At 38.4% G+C, this 21114-nt stretch overlaps 4 protein-coding genes and 1 non-coding gene across 5 annotated transcripts; 1 reads left to right on the forward strand and 4 right to left on the reverse strand.

Annotated features, from left to right (window-relative positions):
• Positions 1–822: 822 nt before the first annotated feature.
• Positions 823–904, reverse strand: trnal-aag (transfer RNA leucine (anticodon AAG)). Its single transcript has one exon. It is a non-coding gene; the product is annotated as a tRNA-Leu (tRNA).
• A 534-nt stretch (positions 905–1438) lies between these two features.
• On the reverse strand, positions 1439–5962 carry aurkb (aurora kinase B). The gene is made up of 9 exons (XM_067518533.1): positions 5850–5962; positions 5209–5247; positions 4931–5012; positions 4811–4853; positions 4112–4300; positions 3569–3707; positions 3332–3480; positions 3029–3203; positions 1439–1901 (listed from the first exon to the last, which is right to left on the reverse strand). The coding sequence occupies exons 1-9, from the start codon at positions 5853–5855 to the stop codon at positions 1728–1730; spliced, it is 996 nt and encodes a 331-aa protein (XP_067374634.1). The 5' UTR covers positions 5856–5962; the 3' UTR covers positions 1439–1727.
• On the reverse strand, positions 5850–11452 carry LOC137134080 (F-box/LRR-repeat protein 12-like). The gene is made up of 3 exons (XM_067518531.1): positions 11138–11452; positions 10927–11002; positions 5850–9782 (listed from the first exon to the last, which is right to left on the reverse strand). The coding sequence occupies exons 1-3, from the start codon at positions 11236–11238 to the stop codon at positions 8733–8735; spliced, it is 1227 nt and encodes a 408-aa protein (XP_067374632.1). The 5' UTR covers positions 11239–11452; the 3' UTR covers positions 5850–8732.
• A 97-nt stretch (positions 11453–11549) lies between these two features.
• On the forward strand, positions 11550–16962 carry cops6 (COP9 signalosome subunit 6). The gene is made up of 10 exons (XM_067518534.1): positions 11550–11607; positions 12878–13003; positions 13124–13255; positions 14227–14315; positions 14544–14606; positions 14693–14740; positions 14840–14954; positions 15191–15283; positions 15459–15559; positions 16533–16962. The coding sequence occupies exons 1-10, from the start codon at positions 11565–11567 to the stop codon at positions 16671–16673; spliced, it is 951 nt and encodes a 316-aa protein (XP_067374635.1). The 5' UTR covers positions 11550–11564; the 3' UTR covers positions 16674–16962.
• Positions 16963–17398: 436 nt separating this feature from the next.
• Positions 17399–20175, reverse strand: and3 (actinodin3). The gene is made up of 5 exons (XM_067518532.1): positions 19918–20175; positions 19526–19589; positions 19400–19444; positions 19158–19318; positions 17399–18469 (listed from the first exon to the last, which is right to left on the reverse strand). The coding sequence occupies exons 2-5, from the start codon at positions 19578–19580 to the stop codon at positions 17669–17671; spliced, it is 1062 nt and encodes a 353-aa protein (XP_067374633.1). The 5' UTR covers positions 19581–19589; positions 19918–20175; the 3' UTR covers positions 17399–17668.
• Positions 20176–21114: the final 939 nt, after the last annotated feature.

The following is a 21114-nucleotide window of genomic DNA, read 5'->3' on the forward strand; positions in this document are numbered from 1 at the left end:
TTCAGACTGAATGGTTAACGAAACACACAGCATTTCAAAATCCCTTGTGCACAAGTAAAAATATGTTTCTGAGGTATGACGTGGCTATGTTCCAAAGTTATAGGGTGACTTCACTGATATTTAATATGTAGTATTAGTTACCCGGCTCTTTCAGAAGTCTGGAGGACTTCCGCATGACGTAATTTGGAAACCCGTCCAGTTGATGTGTAGTTCTAGATTTAAGGTACACGTAGAAAGATATTTTTAAAAAGGGAAGGCAAAGGGCTGTTTAATACCAGTTATATATTCTACCTAAAGTAGATTATAAGAGTATAATGTTGATCTTTTTAGTGGACAATTGCCTCTTTTGTGTTTCTCTGCACAGTGCTTCTGGTGAGCTGCAACAAAGAAACCATATAATTAAAGATATTCACTCAAAGTTACAATTTGGAAGTATGTTAGTCTGGTTAGTTTGGTAGAGCAGTCGTCTTTGAAGCGTGAGGACGCGATAGTGGACCTAGTTTGATGTAGTGTAGTTGGGAAAAATTTGTGAAATTGCCGTTTTGTGTTACCAAAATTAGAATAAAGGTTTCACAGTTTTCACATTGAGGTCCAGATTTGATGAGTCTGGACTTTATTTTTTTTTCCACTCACATAAAAAAAGGTTAACCTCATGACTCGGAAGCTAACCCCAGTTTTCTGTTAGCTTTATATTGGTTAAACCCCAGTATTGCAGTATGTTAGTTATTAGTCAGTAAAAAACGACGAAACCGATGGGCGGTTTGAATGTACGAACGACTGTTTGAAATGTTAAACACTCACACAATGTGTACACAAAAGAGATGGCAGCGGTGGGATTCGAACCCACGCCTCCGAAGAGACTGGAGCCTTAATCCAGCGCCTTAGACCGCTCGGCCACGCTACCACACTGTCCCACTAACACGGACAACATAATAACGTTATCTGAGTGTGTATTTTGGCTGGTCATATCTTTCACTTAAAGTACTTTTCTTAAAGTACAGTGCATCTGTAACACTGCTAAGCACTTTTCTCCCGGGATTAACTTCTTCCCTACGTCTGAACCTATAACAGCCTTGCAATAAACACTTCCAAAAAGTTCATGTCGTCTTGAAACTTAATACTCAGTCTACACATACACAGATCACAATCACCCTCATTTACTCACTGCAGACTTTAATTATTACAATACAAAGTCTGCCAATCAATCAGAGGAGAGGAACCTTTCGGCATTAACACCAATTTTGGCGAAGAGGGGTGTTGGCCATGGTGCCCAAAGCTATAGATCACAGCTTACTGCAAATGGGGCTCCGTGGACTGGTCAGAGTGCTCCTACAGACCCCTGTCAACCACAACATTAAAACCACTGATAGCCATATAAATTAGAAACACCTCAGTATCGATCATTCCACTGCGTTGCAAACTTTAGCTTCCACTGTGCTTAAATTTTAATCAAAAACTTTATTAAGAGTTAAAGGGTGTACAATATTACCTTTAATTGTAATTGTGATAACGCTGTGTCCATGTGAAAGTTACAGGAAAAAACAAAAGAAAATTACAAAATAATGACAGACACCTTTAGACATATTACTAAAGATAACTATACAACATAAAAGTGGTGATGCTTTTCATAAAATGTGCCAGAATAATGGCAGTTTGAAGCCCAACACCATGGCAGAGACACCAAATCCTGCAGGCCTACAGAAGGAGATATAGAAGTCCAGGTGGGCTCAGCATTTCTTGGCAGGGTAGGTGGGTGGTAAGAGTCTATGTGAGTTGGAGCGCACCCATGGGTGGTTGATGACATTGCTAAGTGACAGGCGATCGATGGGGCTGTGACGAAGGAGCTTCGAAATCAGGTCCCGTGCGCCATCTGACACAATTTTCGGGAACTGCAAATCCACCTGTAAACAGCAAAATGACATTTCATCTTTTAATGAGCACAACTGAGGAAGTTTAAACCTTAAACCTAAACATTTATTAAGATTTCCACTTACTTTCTTCAGAAAAATTTTTCATGATATTGGATTAGAGATGTACAATCCAATAATTTTTCAAGTGCTGCAATGAATACTTACAGTATTTTTTGATATTTATCTATCATTTGCTCTACAAAACAAAACAACAATTCACTGATGTCCAAAATCTCAAGTTTCAATATTGATGCCAAAGTTACTGATGCTCGGTGTATGAAGTACACTCATGGTTTGGGTGCAGTGGATTAAAACAATTATTTTTAACAGTTTTCCAGAGTGCATGAATGGTACTACTGAGCTTACAATCTATAAAAACCTGGAAATTTTGTTACACTTGACCTATGCAAACACACGCAGTAATTAAAATAAATAATTAAAAAGCACGGTCATGTTACTGTTGATGTTTAACATAAGCTCAGATTTACTCCTCATATTTGTGGCGTTTATATTTGGGCTGGTGAAACAAACTGGATGCATTTCCCCAGTCTGTGGTTACTGATTTCCAACACAACTTGCATAATGATGATGTTTGACTCACACCGGGTTTGTGGCCAAACCATTTACAAATGAAGCAATAATTTCAGAATTAAAGGAAATTATTATTAAGTTATTCATATTGTCTACAATCACCACGCAGATGCGTAAACCAACACTGAATCCTTTGTGATCACATTTGATTAGCTGTTAGTATGCAGGCTGATTAACTTGTCTGTGCAGGATACACTACTCCACTGGGTAACATTTCTTCATTCAAAATCTTGATCAATATAAATTATCCGAACTGAGTCACCATAACTTCACTGGAGATGTAACCCATGCACAGTTGGCCAGCTAAAATAAACAACAAAACTAAAAAATACAGGCACATTTGAAAAGGAATGTGTCACCAAGTGGAGTGGATTGTCTGGCTGATGTATTTTTAATTAGTTTTGGATAAAAGAGGCCTTTTGCATGATTTGTCAACACACTAGCATAGCTAGTAGTTTGGTAAAAATGAAAGAGATTGCACATGAATTGTGACCTAGTACTTTAGAGACCCAAAGCAAAACACAGACCTTTGTAATTCTTTTGTATGTTTCTGAATGGCTTGCAGTTTCAAAAGGTGGGTTTCCAACTAAGCATTCATAGCAGAGGACCCCAATGCACCACAGGTCCACTTTCTCACTGTGAGTATGTCCCTCAATCATCTCTGGAGGGAGGTAGTCCAGCGTTCCACACATAGTACGACGTCTGGAAATGTTTAAAATAAGAGATTAACAGGGAAGGCAAACAAGGTGCAATATGCAGAGTTATGCAAGATCATAACAAAGGAAAGAGCTGTTTCTAACAGAGCACATTCATAAAGTGTTTTTACTCACCTTAGAGAAGGTGCATGGACAGACCAACCAAAATCCGCAATCTTCAGCTCTCCACGGTAGCCCAGAAGCAGATTCTCTGGCTTGATGTCACGATGAATCACTTTCTTCTCATGGCAGTACAACAGAGCATCAGATATCTCCTCCATATACTGTAAATTAAGATGTTGGAAAGTGTCTGTTAAACAGAATTCAAGCATGTGTTTTGTACTTTCCACTTAAGCTTCGTTAAATTCTTACTGTGGCAGTTCGCTGGTCATCAAATCTTCCACATCTCTGTAGTTCCTTGTACATTTCACCACGTGGGGCATATTCAAGCACTAAGAACACTCTCTTGCGGTCATGGAAGTAATTATAAAACCTCAAGATGTTGGGGTGCCTGAGAGAAAAGAAAAAGACACAAGCTGTATTTCCAAACTGAAACTGTTCCTCAACTAAACCAGTACCACCAAAATTTGGCAATATTATTTTGTGACAAACTAGTGAATGTTTATTAAAATTGCATTGGTTAGTGAAAAGAGTAAAGATAACCATGTTTTGGGAAAATACTTTGTACACATCAGCAAAGCTAACTTTTTAAATGGGTTACTTTGTATAGAAAAGTTAATTTATAGTGATTGCATAAATTCAGCATTACTCTATCCTCTTGAGACTTTCTAATGCAAAAGTGAGAAATTTACAAAAGTGCAAAGTATCAAATATCTGTTAATTTGATCATCTTTGTGCTAAATATATCACAACAATACACAACAGATGCCAAAAAAATAAATAAAAGACACTGACTTGAGATGAGCCTGAATCTCAATCTCCCTCCTGAGTTGATGCTCCACACCCTCCTTCTCAATCTGTGACTTGAACAGCACCTTGAGGGCCACAATAGCTTGAAGTTTCTTCACCCTTGCAAGGTAGACGTTGCCAAACTTGCCCTTCCCAAGTGGTCGACCAATGTCAAAGTCCTCAATGGAAATCTTCCTGATGAAAAATACACAGAGAGGCCATCACACGAAACTGGAAACCAACTGAACTTAAGAGATACTATAGCCCCAACGTCTGCCTCTCATGTATGTCTACATTCCACTCTGTTTTATCAAGCATGTCTGGCCGTAAATGGATAAATAACAGATGCCCACTAGTGTTGCTACACTTAGCTTGCACCCAATGTGTGACAGATGACAGAATTATTGGCTGTTGCCAACTTTTTGGGATAAGAAAAGTTATAGTCATACCCAAGATATTTAAATAAAACCGTATTTTTCCTAGAGAAAGCTGAAATATTTTTTTAATCTGGATAGCTAGAAAAGTGTGAAAATTTGGGAAGCATCTTTAGCAACTGGGTGAGTGTTGTCAAATGCTTTGCACAATTTAGAAATTGTCTACACATATATGTTTCCCAGGTTACGTGGAAGGTTATCACTGTGACTTGAATGTCAGTATACATGACAGGCACAAGTTGGGGCTAGAGGTGATGGTGAATATACTTACTTTGGAGCTGAACTAGAGGATGAAACACACTCTCTCCCAGGGCCTAAAAACCAACAGAACATTTATTAATGTATCAGTAAATTAAGCTTTAAATGTTGTCTGTGAGGAAGCAAAGGTTACCTGCGATAGCATTTTTGTCGGTCTCTGCTCGTGGCTTCACTTGAACACGCTGGGGACCTGATATCATGCTAGGGGTTGCAAACTAATATTCAGAAGCAAACAAACATGTATGCAGTTAGAAATTTGCCACCTGAATTAATAATGTCTTATATAAACAACCAACAACATAATAAAATAGTACAAACATAAGGAGGGCACCAATTTGTTTCATGAATATTGTACACTAGATATATTCAGTGGGCAAATTTAGATGTAGTTTTACATCTAATGCTACTTACCGGCCTTAGGAATCCTTTAGGCTCACAATTTTCTTTATTCTGCAAAGAATGAGTCCACACAGCTCGCATTAACTTACAGTATTTCTGACCTAGTCATCAAACTTATTATTGTGGTCAAGTTAAGTTAGTTACAGCACTTAGTTGAAATGAGATTCAAATTCTAACTCAGCTTATGTGGTAAAAAAACAAAACATAACGTTAACCACGACTATTTTGTTGCAAGTTCTCGTTGTAGATGCATCAGGGGACCTGATGATGTTATTAACGATAAAATGTTTATGCCCTTGTCTTATTTGGTGGACTGTGCACATCAGTAAAGGTTTCACCTACTATAAATAAAAACCTCGTGTAAAGTTATATGGGTGTATTGTTACATACTTGCCGCATACTTACCCCAAATAGACCTAATTATTTTTTTTAAGTTAATCTAAGGTGACATTGTGGTAGAACGTTAACGTTAGCTTAGCTATGTAACCTAGCAGGAAGATCGCTAGAGAACCACACTGTAGCTAACTTTAGCTAGCGTTATCCTAGCTAAAATCCGCATCCACTCAACAGTGTTATACAGGAAAACACGAGCTGTTTCATGTTCTTAGCTGTTACGAAGTCCTATCTAGCTATGAAAAATAAAACGGATTTACCTGCATTGTTGTGAAATCTTTAACTGTTTACTTTCTAACATGTAATGTCCAGGCTGTCTATTTTGAACTCCTTCGCCGCCAACGTTTTCAAAAATCCAGTCTGCAAGAATACGATTGGCCAGTGTGATATTATATGAAAGCTCCGATTGGTTAGAATTGGTATGAGAGGAAGCTTGTGATTAGTCAAAACTGACTATGCTGCTGTGTCGCCCCGCCCTTTGTGAAACAGAGTCTAAGAGCCCTTCTGGTACTTTATTAGTGATTTATTTTCAAAGCTGGCTAGAAAAAAACAAATCCTATTGTCATGTATCTTTACTTAATGACTGCAATAGTAATTGAGGTGGTGCCAGTATACTGTAGTAGGCAAGTGGTACTGACTGTAGGAACAGCATGAGCCGAACCTTAGCAGTCAGAGAGGTTAAAGTAGAAGGTAGGCTACTAATTGTACAGAACTTAAAGCACCTTGTTATTCTGACTGCTCTTATTATATTCATAAAAACCATGGCGTTTTTTGTAAAATGTTTTAATTGGTGACAACATACAGAACAGCAAGTAATAATTATTATGAAAAACACATGGTAAATAAATGAAATTAGCATAAATATTCAATTGACATAGTTATCAACGAAAAGCAGAAACATTTTCTTTTGTTCAGAGATCTGCTGCAAGTGCAATATGTACATTCTGCATTCGAATACTTTATTTAACTAACTTCAAAGCTCAGATCATATTTAAAGTTTTATTTCGATGTAACAATTTGAATTTTTACTACTGGTGTAAATAAATGATTTTTAGTTTTTTGAAATTTGTTCTTTATTTTAGAGCAGACAGTTTGGCAACCTCTACACTTCATGAAAAGTTAACAATAAAGTCACAATACCTAATATTGAGAATTAGGCAGATAAACTGACAGAAACCAGACAAATTTTACTTTAGAATTTATTTCTTCAAAATAGATTCTTTAAAAACTATTTACCATATCACACTTCACACTATATGTGAGGATTGACACCAATCTCGCTAAGTAGGCCCACCTTCCATCTTTCCTTTTGACAAAATCAACACACATTTACTATTAACATTTCTTATTTCATAATTTGTAAAAGCATGTAGTAAAAAAAAAACAAAAACAAAACAAAAAAAACCCTGAAAATATTTCAAAGAATTCTGATTTGAAAAGATTATGCTCAATAATTTTACAGTTCTCCTGTAATAGGAAAGCCAAAACCAAACACCTGCCTGTAACGGTTATTTCTGTGAATGTATACATTGGTGAAAAGCAGTAAAGCAACAGGAAACAGGTGGATTATGCCTTTGTAACCGACGCCAGCTTATGTCTTTACAGCAGAATCACTGATAAAGTGTTGCACTGTGGCCAACTTAAAAAGATGCTTAAGGAAGATGTACATGACTGCTTGTGTAAGGCTTGTTTTTGCTTGTAGGCAATCGATTTGGAAGTGAGAATGTCTACTGATTTACCTTGAAGAACTGGGTAACAGTACTGACAATACACCGGTTCAGCCATAACAGTACAACCATTGACATGTAACGCAAATAACATTGGTTATGTAATTACAATAGCAAGTGGAAGTGGGTTAGATACACCAATCAACCATAACATTATGACCACCTGTGCAATTTAATGCAATAAAATACAATGGCTGTGCCATGAATTCTACCTTTTACAAGTTTAAACTTTCTCAGTTTTTAGGTTGAAACTTGGGTAGAAAAAGGTGATAATGCTACTATGTGTTTATTATTGAGCTCAAAGTAGGTAGTGCGGTCATACTGGAGTGCATTTTAATAAGAGAGGTTCCAATATTTAGCCACCATATTTAAAATTAATGGGCGGCCCAAAACATTGGAACCACCTCTTCTTATAATGCACTCACCTTTTTGACAGTTTCAACCTTAAAACTGAGATTGCACAGTTGGTCATAATGTTATGCCTGGTCAGTGTGAGGATTTGAGTGACTTTGACAAAATGCCAGATTGCGATGGCTAAATGACTGGGTCAAGTAACAGAGCAGCTCTTGTGGCATATTAAGGGTTTGCAGTGGTCAGCATCTATTCAAAATGGTTAACTGGCAACAGGGTCATGGGCAGCCAAGGCTCACTGATGAATGTGCAGAATGAAGTCTAGCATATGTTGCACGATCGAATACAAGAGCTACTGTAACTCAAATTGCTAAAAAAAAATAATTCTGGTGCTCATAGAAAGGTGACAAAGTGCATCTCAGTTTGTTAAGAATGGGGCTATGTAGCCACAGACTGGTCAGGTTGCTCATAGTGACACAGCACTGCCAGCAGTGCAGAGTTATTCACCTCTAAAGGTTTTTGCACAAGGCTCACTTGTTTTAACAATCAGAGAAATTCAATTTCTACTTGATTATTCAGTTATACAGCACTGTCATTTATGGTAGTTTTGTAATAATGCCTAGCTGAAATTTTAAAACTTTTGTATATCTCACTTATCTGGATGACATACATCTTAAGATGCATAGTTTAGATCTGGTATTCTTCATCTGGTTACTGAGGCAGATTCAGAAATATTCAGGGAGAAAAACAGTCTGAAAAGCCTGTAAAAGAAGATAAGACAACAATTTAATTAGAGTTTAATCCAAGTGCTCAAGTGTCACAACGTAAATGTAATATATGCAGCACTCTTGAGGGGGATCTTATGAAATTGTGATATCTTGTTGGCTGGACATGATTATAATATGTATGACACAATAAAAAAGGCAATCATTATATTATAAACTCATAATATGAAATAGAAGAAAGTGGCCTGGTCTACATAAGCCCGTATAAAATTACATTTGGTTGCGTGTAAGGATTTAATCTATACTGGCCACTTTTATACAGCTGTGGTAGAGACCTAATTTAGTCTGCATTAATCTGAACAGAGCAGTTAGTGAAAAGAAGTGTGCAGGATGGTAGCAGAACAGCCAGTGAACGACGCAGACTTGGAATGGGATCATTCATATCCGCTGTCCTGTTCTCGTCATTGTTGCTATTTCCAGCTGCAGCTTCCTCACTGTCCTGCTCTTCTTCACCATCACCTTCTCTCTCATCCACAGCTGGAAACTGCCGAGGTTGGAAGGCGACTTCTAAAAACTCCAGATGGCGGAGTCCACGTAGCATCCTGCAGCTCCGTACTATCTGCATCTCACTGAGCGTGCAGGCCCACAGGCAAAGACGCTTAAGGTCTTTCAGACGGCTGGCACAGAGCAGGCCTGGACCCACCTCTTTACCACCCAGGCTCAACTCCTCCAGTCCAAGCCATCCTGCACCTAGCCCCAGAGAGGCCATCTGTAACTGGTAGCCCTGCCTCCCAGTTATGCCTATTTCTAAAAATTTGAGCCTGGAAAGACCTTCCACACCACAGGTGCCATCCTTTGCAGCACAGCTTCTGAGTCCGTTAGCCGTCACACGAAAAGTGTCACGCAGCTCCAATTGTTTGAGCCTCTCCCATGATGTCAGACTCAGCAGGTGCTGGTCCGTGAAAGATGGCACATTGTTTAGAATTAACCTCTCAATCAGAATTCCTGAGGGAGTACCAAGTGATCTTCCCTTCTGTTCCCGTCCTTGCTTTGGCCCACAAGCAGTGGAAGCACTTTCTGCTCTTTCTTGGGAACTAGCAGGTAAAGTAGGCAGTGTCTGATTGAAAAAGCCATGAGGCAGTTCACAGGCACGCAGCTCCAGCACCTGCAAAGATGAAGGTAGGAGCTGGCAACTGGGCAGCCCTCTCAGGTCTGCGTGTAGAAGATAGAGCTTACTCAGGCGAGGGCACTTTGTGGACAAAGCTTTGAGCCAAGACTCAGAGAGGAAGGTGCCACCTCGGGCAGAGAGCAGCAAACCACGCAACCGTAGGCATCTTAGTCCACAGCCCAGGTACTGACGCAGCAGGACCCAAAGTATGCGGGATGTCACCTTTCACACAATAGATCATTCAAAATTATGTGTCAGGAGGGAGGGTTGGGAGGCAAAAAAGGAGACAGTTTCCATCAATAATTACATAGACACAACAAAAAGTACAAACATTTCTTTCATTGGGGTTTTATGATCAGGTTTATCTATAAATCATATTATTAATGTTTAGATATTTTACACTTTTCTTAACGATAGTCTTTTGGTTGTGTGTTATTGCTAATGTTTCTTTTGTTGTACTGAATACAATAAAGTGTATTATGTCTCTGTCTTATGTATTTCAAAGGGCACTACATAAAGCAATAAAAAGGCAGATACAGGGATAAAGCAGAGAAAATCAAAAATCTAATTCAATGTTAAAAATCGATTAAAGAAAGTAAAACCAAGAACAGGGAGATAAATATGTGGTAGGAAAAGTTGTCAATCCAAGGTAAATAATGAAAAGTGCCTAATGACTATCTTCTGGATGTTTTTATTTTTTCCACTTCTGGGTCAAAGTACCTAAGTGTTTTGTCTCTTGAGTTTAATGTGGATTCTGAAAATAACAGACAGCCAACAACCTACTGCAAACATGATCTGAGAATCCAGGTGGATTCATAAGGTAAAAGGCAGATGAAATATATGGTAACCAAGCCAGTGCAGACATGCAAGAATCTGAGTAATGCAAATGTTGCCTCTCATTTTTGAGCTCAACCGAAGTGTTAACTGTGTGATTATAAATAAAATATTAATACTTTTATTGGCAGCACTCTGAAGGAGCAGAGCTTAAAAGGGACCGAACCTGTTGGAAATGAAAGGCAGGTTGGACATGGATTCTTCTGATTCTGTTATTAATATGGTAGCAAACAGAATTTGTCATGGACTGTTTAAGACAGTGTTTCCAATGACATTACATATTTTTTCGGGACAAAAATTTAAAGTCGACCTTTTTTATAACCAAAAACTGTTAAAGTTATTACTATTGGTATTATTATCACGTGTGCTTTAATTTAGGAGTTGTGTGCACGGATGTTTTATAAGACTTTACTAATATAGTAATGCGAACATGTAGTGTGGCCATGCTTCCTATTAAAAAGAAAATCTGCAATGTAAAACGCATCAAATAACAGAAAAACAGTGAAGCCATATTAGTGGTTAAAAGTGTTACCCCTTTCCAAGCAGTCATGTCGACAAGTCTCCAAAGTCTTTGGTCTTTAACCAGACGTTTCCATCTCCGACACACTCTGAAAAACACCGAAAAATACGACAAATAACTTAATCATGTGATATGAGTCAACAACAAAGGCAAAGCTGCCACTGAGTTTTGTTTCACAAGATGAACCGGTAATATATGAACATTAAAGTTAAATTTCTCCTACCTCCCAGCTCTAACAAGCTCTCGCACGCTCAAAAACGACAACACATCAATTAAAATGTTTTCCGGAAAGTAATCCAGATTACAGGCTTTAAATTCATCCATTTTGTAAACAAAACTCTTTAGACCTCGTACACGGACAAATATCCCGACGCACACGGATTGTGCCCAAATCCCCGCTCCCCAGGAAACAACTGCCCATTGACCGTAGGACCTAGCAGCAATCAGACAAGTTTCTTTACGCTCAGCGTCGCGTATCTCGGTTTTAAAACAAAAAAACAAAAACGCCCTTGTCTGTTGAAAACACTTGGCTCACTTGTGACAATGTATTTTTTTTTAGTTTTATAGCCATTTGTCGTGATGAAGCGATAATGCCACCTAACGTTCGTTGGCTGAACAGTCCATTGCGCCTGCGCCATTAACCGGACAAGATGGCGACGAGCAATGGTGGAGGAATGGAAGTGGATGGGGCAGGCGAGTATTTTTCTGTTACTACAAGGTTTCTCCTTCATATTAACATTAATCACAATGCAGATTGGCGTATGCGTTGTGTTATAAGTGGCTCTAAGTGTTGAATGCTTGGTGTTAAAGGTAGCAGAAAGCGAGCTTGCTAACACCAGTGGGTTAAGGTACACGGCACTGTTGTAAAAGCTGTCAACAAATGAATCCCTATTGAGTCTCTGATCTTTTACTTCACAGTAACGAAACCTAAATCTCGCACCATAAACAGGTTTGAGAAAAACAACCTAATGTCGAATAGGGCTTGGATTGGATGCCCGCAGTCCATATTATGAACTAATACGTCCGTTCTGAGTCTTTCACTTTTTAAAGATCACCTCCTGACATGTTTTGAAGACATAACGTAATCCTCTGTTTGATTTGCAGTTTGTGTCTAGACAATGTTTGCATCAAATATTACATTAAAATGTTCAAAATATTTCAAAGGATATATTTGATATATCCAGAATCGGTGAATATGTAAATATTTTTCATTTTCCATTGAAAAGTTTTCTCTAGTGGATACAAACTGTCTCCTAGCGTACTTCACCATAAAGTCTTTCTAAATGTTTGGCTTCATATGTCCAAATTAAATTGGAGTCCAAGTTGCAATGTCCAGATTTGATACTTGTTTATCAAGTAATTGTTATTTAAATAGCCCAATATTACAAAAAACACATTTACTTCAAGTGGCTTTACATCTGTACAGCATATAACGACACCCTTCTGTCCTTAGACTCTTAAATCATTACAAAATGTTGCCCTCTTCTTGCAACAGAAAAACACATAATAAATGATCCCTTACAACAGAACTACATACAATCTTCAACTAGTAAAGTGTAAAAGTTTTGCTTGGAATAAAATAAAGCAATTAACTTATGCCAAAATAATTGCTGAATCTGATTTAAGCTCTGTCAGTTCACAAATCAGTTCATAAACTAATTGCTGCAGCTCTTGTTTGTCATTGAAGTTTACAGCAAATATTGATGTATTTTTGTTTTTTCAAATTGTTTTACATCATTCTATCATTTACTATGTAAGAACATACTGAAACATTCTTTACAAATTCCCTGAACTGAACATGATTTCAGTTTATCTGTTTCATTCAACAAGTATTCAAAAACCTAAAGTTATTCTGTTTACAGTGAAAACAGCTATTTAAAGTATTATTTGAATTACTATTTCACCTATAGCCACTCTAGTTTTAAAGCACCTCTTCTTTTTTTTTTTGTCTTTGTCACTGTAGCCAGCCCCAGTGTCATGGCCTCAGGAGTTACAGGGAGCGTTTCAGTGGCCTTACACCCTCTGGTTATCCTCAACATATCCGACCACTGGACACGTATCCGGTCACAGGAAGGACGACCAATGCAGGGTTCGTATGACAACACTATGCCAGAAAGATTGCATACAAGTATTGATAATGTACACTTTGTTGATTAAAATAAACTGGTAATTTTAGCAAATGTTCACTGTGCCTTTTCCATCTCCACAGTGATTGGAGCACTGATTGGGAAGCAGGAAGGTAGAAACATTGAAGTGATGAACTCCTTTGAGCTGCTGTCTCATACAATAGATGACCAAGTGCATATTGACAAGGAGTACTACTACACTAAGGAGGAACAATGTAGGTGGTGTCTGCGGGTCAAGTATTTCGCTTGTGTTTGTGTCTGCTTCATTTTATGACTGATTGTTATGAATTGCAATGAAGTTGTTGACATGAAAGTCCAGACTTCAAAGTTTCAGAGAGGTGACTTAATGCCAGTGCTATTATCTAAGAAATCAGTTTGTAGATTAGCGTCAGATTTTAGCCATTTTTGTTTTGCTTTGGCTCTTGTTATTTTCTTCAAACTTTTAAACAGTGTTCCTGAATCACAATGTTAATTATTATTGCAAGTGAAAATTAATAATGGGGGAAAAGCATGTACAATCTGATAATATATGAACTCCAGTGTCACCTAAGGTTAAAAAGGTCAGCTGATGGGTCTTTGTGCAAGTGTTAAAGGAGTATGAGCAGAAATGCATAGTTCACCGGTAATCTGCTCTGTGGTGAACGGTGTCCAACTATTTATTAAGAAATGGCAAAATTAGATTCAATTAATTTCAAATGTATTTATATAGTGCCAATTCACAACAAAGTCATCTCAAGGCACTTTACAGAGTAATGTCAAGACTATAAAAATGTATAGAGAGAACCCAACAATTCCTCCTTGAGGAAGCCCTAGGCAACAGTGGAGAGGAAAAACTCCCTTTAATGGAAGAAACTTCCAGCAGAACCCGGCTCAGGGTGGGCGGCCATCTGCCTTGACAGGTTGGGGTGAGTGGAGAGTGAGGAGAAAAAAGAAAACAACAACAAAACATCGGGCAGGTTGGTAGGACCAGTAGCTGCACACTGGAAAACACACAGCTTCAAAGCCCGGGGACACCTGCAGAAAGGGACAGCAAGAGGGAGACAGAGAAGGAGAAAGACAACTACGGGAGAAAACACACAGAGTTAATGTCATAGATCCAGTTATTTTTTACTTGATAAGTGGGTATTCGTGCTTACTAAACTTGGTCAGGTCCTTGATTCTCCTGTAATGTTGTCTTGTCTCTCAGTCAAACAGGTTTTCAAAGATATGGAGTTCTTGGGCTGGTACACCACAGGTGGCCCACCAGATCAATCAGATATCCACATTCACAAGCAGGTATGCAAAAAGAAAGGTAAATTAAAAAATAAAAAGATATTTAGCTACCATAAATTATTTGACCACTTAATGAATGGTGTCATCGCAGGGCTGACTGAAAAATCAAATTGGGCAAAGAACACAGCAGTAGTGTTACACTGCAGAGAATAATGGCTGTCAGTGAATTCCAACACAAAGGGAAACTCTTTTTTTTTAAACAGTTGTCATTTTGTCTTGTTTTTCTATCAGGTGTGTGAGATCATTGAGAGCCCTCTCTTCCTCAAGCTCAACTCAATGACCAAACACACTGATGTGAGTGCCTCTGTATCTTCACTTCAGGGTTAATGTTCTGTATTAAGATACAGCTGGTATAAGGGTATGTTGTTTTTTTCTTTCAGCTTCCTGTTAGTGTTTATGAATCTGTAATTGACATCATCAGTGGCGAGGTACTGCTTACATTTAATAACATTTACATAATCTTTTTATAGCAACCCAGTTTCCCTTAGAGAATAGCTTTATTTCATAGGTTTTTCTTTTTCATCCAGGCCACCATGTTGTTTGCTGAGCTGACATACACTCTGGCCACAGAGGAAGCCGAGAGGATCGGTGTTGACCATGTAGCTCGAATGACAGCCACTGGTACAGGAGAAAACTCAACAGGTTAGAAAAATTGTCACTACTGCTTTGAAGGTAAAGTATTGCTAATCTAAACAAATGTCTTGGGGTTATTGCTAAAGTAGATGGTCAAGTCACACAAGAAATACTACGAAAATAGATGTCGTATCATTTAATATTCTGTCATCAAAAATGGTTTGATGACAGAATATATTATTAGAATATTAATTCTGTCATAAAACAGGTTTTGATTGCAGTATACTTTCTGTCTTCTCTATCAGTTGCTGAACACCTCATAGCCCAGCACAGTGCGATAAAGATGCTCCACAGTCGCGTGAAGATTATTCTAGAGTATGTCAAAGCTGTTGAAGCAGGTAAGAGCAAAGCATGTACAAAATGTCTGGAAACAGCTGTTTTTAAAATGGGTTTTCCTTCCTCGATTGAGAAACACACCTCCATGATTACAAGTTGCTGTTTAAAGCTGTCTTGAAAGCATCATTGTACCTTTTTGTATTTTTTTTCCCTCTTTTTCATTGCCACGTATCATAGGAGAGGTGCCATTTAATCATGAGATCCTTCGGGAAGCGAACGCTCTGTGCCACAGACTGCCAGTTCTCAGCACCACAAAATTCAAAACGGACTTCTATGATGTAAGCAAGCTTTCCTGTTATTCTACAGAATTTATTGACAATTTCATCATAATATCAGTTGGGTAAAGGTTAAAGTAGTTGTTCAGACTAAAAAAATTCAATAGAAAGACAAAAAAAAAAAATCAAACAATTAGTCTTCTCTAGCTGTGGCATTTAAGACGAAGCCAGTTAATGGGGAGATGCAGAAGTGGGAGTGTTTCCTCTGAAGAACAGCATTTTAACAATGTGTAGATGTAGAGGTAACTACAAGAAAAATGGTTTGTAAAATGTATTACTGTAGCAAGATTCTCCATGCAGCTCACCTTTGTTAAATAGTTTGAATGTAAAAAAAAAAAAGATGGCTCAGTACAGTTGGACAATATAGTTTTTAGTTAACATAACTCAAACAATAGAAAATGGTGCATTTGTTAGTGACTGGTTCCATCTGTTTATTGACTTTTTATGGCATCAGGTTTACAGCAATGTGGGTCATGAATGTGTTTTTAATACGTATTTGAGCTGACTTGAGTCATTCCAGTTTTTTTTATAAGATTTCTTGACGATTATATAGAATACAGTGTTTCATATAAACCGAGCCAGAAACTGAGCAGTGCTGGTTATTTTGTATTATTAGCACTCTAGAAACAATCAACATCTGCCTGATGTGCATTATTCAATTGCATATTATACTGTATATGAACGTATTGCAGTCTGTACGCAATATTTCTGAAGTATCTCAAAACAATAGTCAGGTCCTGTGGTCATTCACTTTGCCTTTAAAATGCTTCTAATCTAAGTGAAGTTACATTTCACACCACACACTTTCACACTTCGGTGGTTTTCCACTAGATTTCATAAACATAGACTGACTCATAGATTTAGATACATACTTGAAAGACTTGGAAAAACCAAAAAAGTTTTTAGCAAATCTGACGGTGTACTGCAGAGCAAGGTGTTTTTTTTTTAAACAGTGTGCATCTTGTGTTCCCTGCAGCAATGTAATGATGTGGGCCTCATGGCCTACTTAGGCAGCATCACCAAGACCTGCAACAGTATGAACCAATTCATCAACAAGTTCAACGTCCTGTATGACAGACAGGGCATCGGCCGGAGGATGAGAGGTCTCTTCTTTTGAGCTGGCAGCTCAGCTGTTTGTTTGTTTTTTGGGATTTGTTTGTATTTTGTTAAGAAATTCTAAAACCGTACACAGTAGGTTTTCAAACCAGTTTACCTTCGTCAAACACAAGTGTATCTAAAGGCACTTAGTTACACCATTAGGTGGCATGTACAAAATTGATCGACTCTGCTTCTGGTGTGCACAGAAATGAATCCACTGTACATGAACAATATATTGTTTTACTTTGTTTTGTTGTTTCATGTTTCTGTATGTAATAAATGATCTGCAGATTTTTTTTTTCATGGGACTTTGACTCATCTTTTTTCTAAATTAATATTGCTTAGTCATTACAGTAACTATACAGAACCACAGCTCGTAAAAGTGTCAGACCTGTACTTTTAACTACGTGGAGCTGGTTTAGCTGCAGGTTTATTGTCAGGAGTGTTTGCAGTTAGCTTGTCTTTTGAAGTCATGTACCTGCTGTTTGATGGCCTGTGGAGTTTTTGGACAGACGGGGAGCAGGAAAAAATGGGGAGGTGTATCTGCAGACTTGGAGGTCTAACAGGAGTCAGCATTTATATGGGTATTAAATATGCAGTAGAAGTAGAGAGAGAATGACCCTGAGGCTGCGCGCTGGCACTTCTGGTTTACCACTCTTACCTGCCATGTGGCAAAGGGAGGAGCAGATATTTTTCTCCATTTTGTCTTCTTGTTTGAGTCAAAATGCTTGTTCACCAATGAGAAACCGTTTTTGTCACATTTTATTTTCTTATCACAGAAAAATCATTACAAAAGAATTACAGGGATGCACTAATGCTTCTTGACATACTGACGGTTAGGTTGTCAATTTCATAAGATTTTAACCAACATTTTAACAATACACAGGATGTTGTCTGTGATTTGAAATAACGCTAAAAGGTAAAAATGTTGCAAAACATGGAATCATTCAGCTGTTTTCAGAGTCTTGTGTTTGTTTAAAGAGAAATACCTTTTCCCCGTCACAGCCGGAGCTTTTACTCACTGTCCCCTGCAGGCTCGTCAGCAGAATGCGCAGGCTGAGGGTACTTGAAGCGAACTGGGTCGTACAGATCATCCATGGGATTATAGGGCATTGGGTATTGGTAAGAATAAGGGTAGAAGGTTAATTTCTTTTCAATGGGTGCAGGAGGTGCTGGTTCCTCCACGTGATCCTCCTCCTTCTCCTCCTCCTCATCCTCCTCCACTGGAGGCGGTGGCCGGACAACAATCTTTCCCTTGATGGGCCTGGGTGGGTGCTCAATCAGGCAGTCGGGGTCCCAGTAGGGGTCACAGTCATACTCCATGCCCTTAAAGGTACGGATGGGGGCTGGGGGAGACTTCTTGACGAACACCGATGGAGGTGGGGCAGCCTTCTTTGGTGGAGGTGGAGGAGGCTGTGGTGCTGCTGCCACAGGGGCTTGTGGGGCCTTTTGGGGGGTGCAATGAGGGTGGTAGCGGGGGTCGCATAGCACAGGCACGGCACCAGTGGGCATGTAAACGATGTGGGGCTTGCAGAGGGGGTCCTTGCTGTTGCACAAGTAAAGAACATCAGCCTGGGAAATGGATGGAGCAGGAGGAAGAGGAGGTGGTGTTGCCTGGGGCTCTGTGGGCTTTGGAACCCCTTTCATTGGAGGTGGAGGAGGAGCGGCAGTTTTACACCTCTTGTCTGTAGTTGGGTCACACATGATCATGGGAACTCCCAGTTTACTCTGAAAATATGAAGCATTGGGGCCATAGGCTTGTTCCAGGTGCCTCATCTGCTGGTAGAGCATCCGCAGCTTGTCGATCTCGTAGAGCTGCGACGTGGAACAAGCAGAGGACAGAAAAAACCCACGAAATTTAAGAATAAAAAGGACAATTATTTCAACTTTAGACCTTTATAAGAATAAATGATTTCTCTATTTACAGCTCAGTTTCATTTGCAGAGAATAGCAATAAGACTGTCATCAATTTTAATAACATTTTGGCAGATTATTTTAAACTTAGTGGAGTTTGTGCCAACTTAAGCCAAAAAACATTACTTATCATTTACATATGGGCACTTATAAATCATTCCATGTATTTTATGGCCTTGTAGCATATGTGACAAGTGCCTTTCCCTGTTTTATTTGTTTGTAATTATTAGTGCAATATTATAATTATTAATTAATAAATTAAGTTATAATTATATATGTTTATATTATAATTGAAATCTAAACAAATAACAACATTGCTATTGATGTGGTTATCAGCATCAGAAAATGTTTTTGTGATTTGTGATGGAAGGAGTCTTCACAGATGAAGAAATGTTTTTTGATTTTACACATTTATGAAAATTTATGGTTTACAGCAGAAAGCTAAAAAAGTATTTTAAAGTCTAATGTTTTACATTTTTAGGGACCATATGTTTATGTTTGTAGATATTGACTCTGCCACTGGATAAACAGCCTGAATCCTGTTGCAGGGATCGTTTCAATTTTTATAAAGCAGTGCCTTGTGTCTTACCCCCTCGGTGTGTCCAATGCTGCTGTAGTATCTGTAGTAAGACTGGAAGTCTGGGTTCCCTCTGTACCATCTGGGGTCCACGTTACGCTTCGATCTGGAGCGAGTCAGGAAACCATTTGCCTTCTCTGAGCCGATGCTAACATCACTAACAGGGACCATCGCTGTGAGAGGGAGAGTCTGTCATTGTGTGGTCCCTTAAATAGACTTTAGTATTAAAATACTGATTTAATTTGTGTGGTTACCTTCCTGCTTGATGTCATTAAGCAGGGATTTGGCCTCCAGCAGACCTAAAAGACAAAAATATTTAGTGCATGTATATATTCAGTGATATAGAAAGATGTGTTTTATGGCAAAGAAACATAACTGACCTGGAAGCAATATCAGATAGCACACTGCTCCCATCAACCATGGTGTAGAAATCATCTTGAATCCCTGCATCATTACATTTTATATGAAATCATTGCAACTTTATTACCAAAACAAATATAACATTTTAAAACTAATGTCATCACCCACCCAACAAGATCCTCCAATCCCCTTTAGTAACAATAGAGACCAAGCTGCATACATTTTAATGAGCCACAGATTTGCAAACGTTAATTTGCAAAGTTAAATTTATTGTTTTACAGGAAAACAATTATCTTGATGTTATGCAAAAGACATGTTTCCCGGGAGACCCATTATCCTAAAATAAACAAATAAAACAGAACAAAAGCTACAAAAGATAAAGTTCACCATCTAACTTTTTCAAGTTACTCACCTGGCTCAGGAGGCCGTCTTCAACGCATTAACAGGGATGAGTGGGTTAAATACACCTCAGTGTGTCCGTTGTCCTGAAACATCATCCCCTGTCCAATAGGATTATAGACGAAAGAGACCGAAACCCTGTCTCCGCCCCTCTTTTTAATATGGTTTACTGTGAGACCCTAGGCGCCAATCAAGAATAAAAGCCCCTGGACTTAGGCAGCAAAGCCATAAAGAGAATAGACTTCAAATGGAAACTCCCCATTAAGTCTGCAAGGAAAGTATCACCTGCTGGGACAACTGCAACTGTGGGGAAAATGGTGCCTACTAACACAGTATCTCAGCCAAAAGAAAGAAAAAAAGATGTCAAACTGCACACCCTTGAACATAACTAACAGTTTAGAGATTTCTAAACTGCTCTGAGAAGCTAAAGGTGGTTATTTTTACACAGAGAACACCTGCTTTTGAAAATATGTGTTCTATGATTCAAAGGAAGGCTATCAACTATCTGATCTTGTTTATGTCTTGGCATGTTTGCCACTAAATCTAACATGCTTGAAATGGAGCTAAAAATGCATTCTTACAAGATGGTGACATATAATTAGTGTTTTCAGCATAGCAACACATTGTGCTATACAATACACAGGTAGTTTCCCATACAGTGATGCATTTCGGTCAGTTTTAGCAGTTTGGCTAAACATTACAAACATCATTTAGTCTCCACTTCCTAAATGTGACATCTCTTCCTTTTCCCACCGAGGTGGAATATAAGACTACTGTTCCTCAAGCACTGTAGATTTTGTAGTCACCGTATCATTACCGACTGAGGTTGGATAACACTTCTTACCAAAACACACATTGTTTGATGCACAAGAGACTGCATAAATAAAAAACTTAAGTATCATCAGTATTACATTAAACATAACAGCATGTGAACTGTTTAAAAATGATTAAAAAGTAATCGATCTGCAGCAAGATACCAAATGACATTTCCAATACAGGACTTTTAATTATATATTTTTCACTATTGTGAATATTACCATCTCTACAGTGCCCAACTATACACGTTTCTTTCCCAGATGCCTTGGGCCTCAGGAAGCTTGGAATGGATAATTTTCAGTTTTACAGACCAAACTATAGTGAAAACGTATGTTAGCATGTTTTATGGGCAAGACATGTACACGTTGTTACTGAAAGCAGCAATTATGTCAAT

This window comes from Channa argus, chromosome 10 (genome assembly GCF_033026475.1).
Source record: "Channa argus isolate prfri chromosome 10, Channa argus male v1.0, whole genome shotgun sequence".
Lineage (NCBI taxonomy): Eukaryota > Metazoa > Chordata > Actinopteri > Anabantiformes > Channidae > Channa > Channa argus.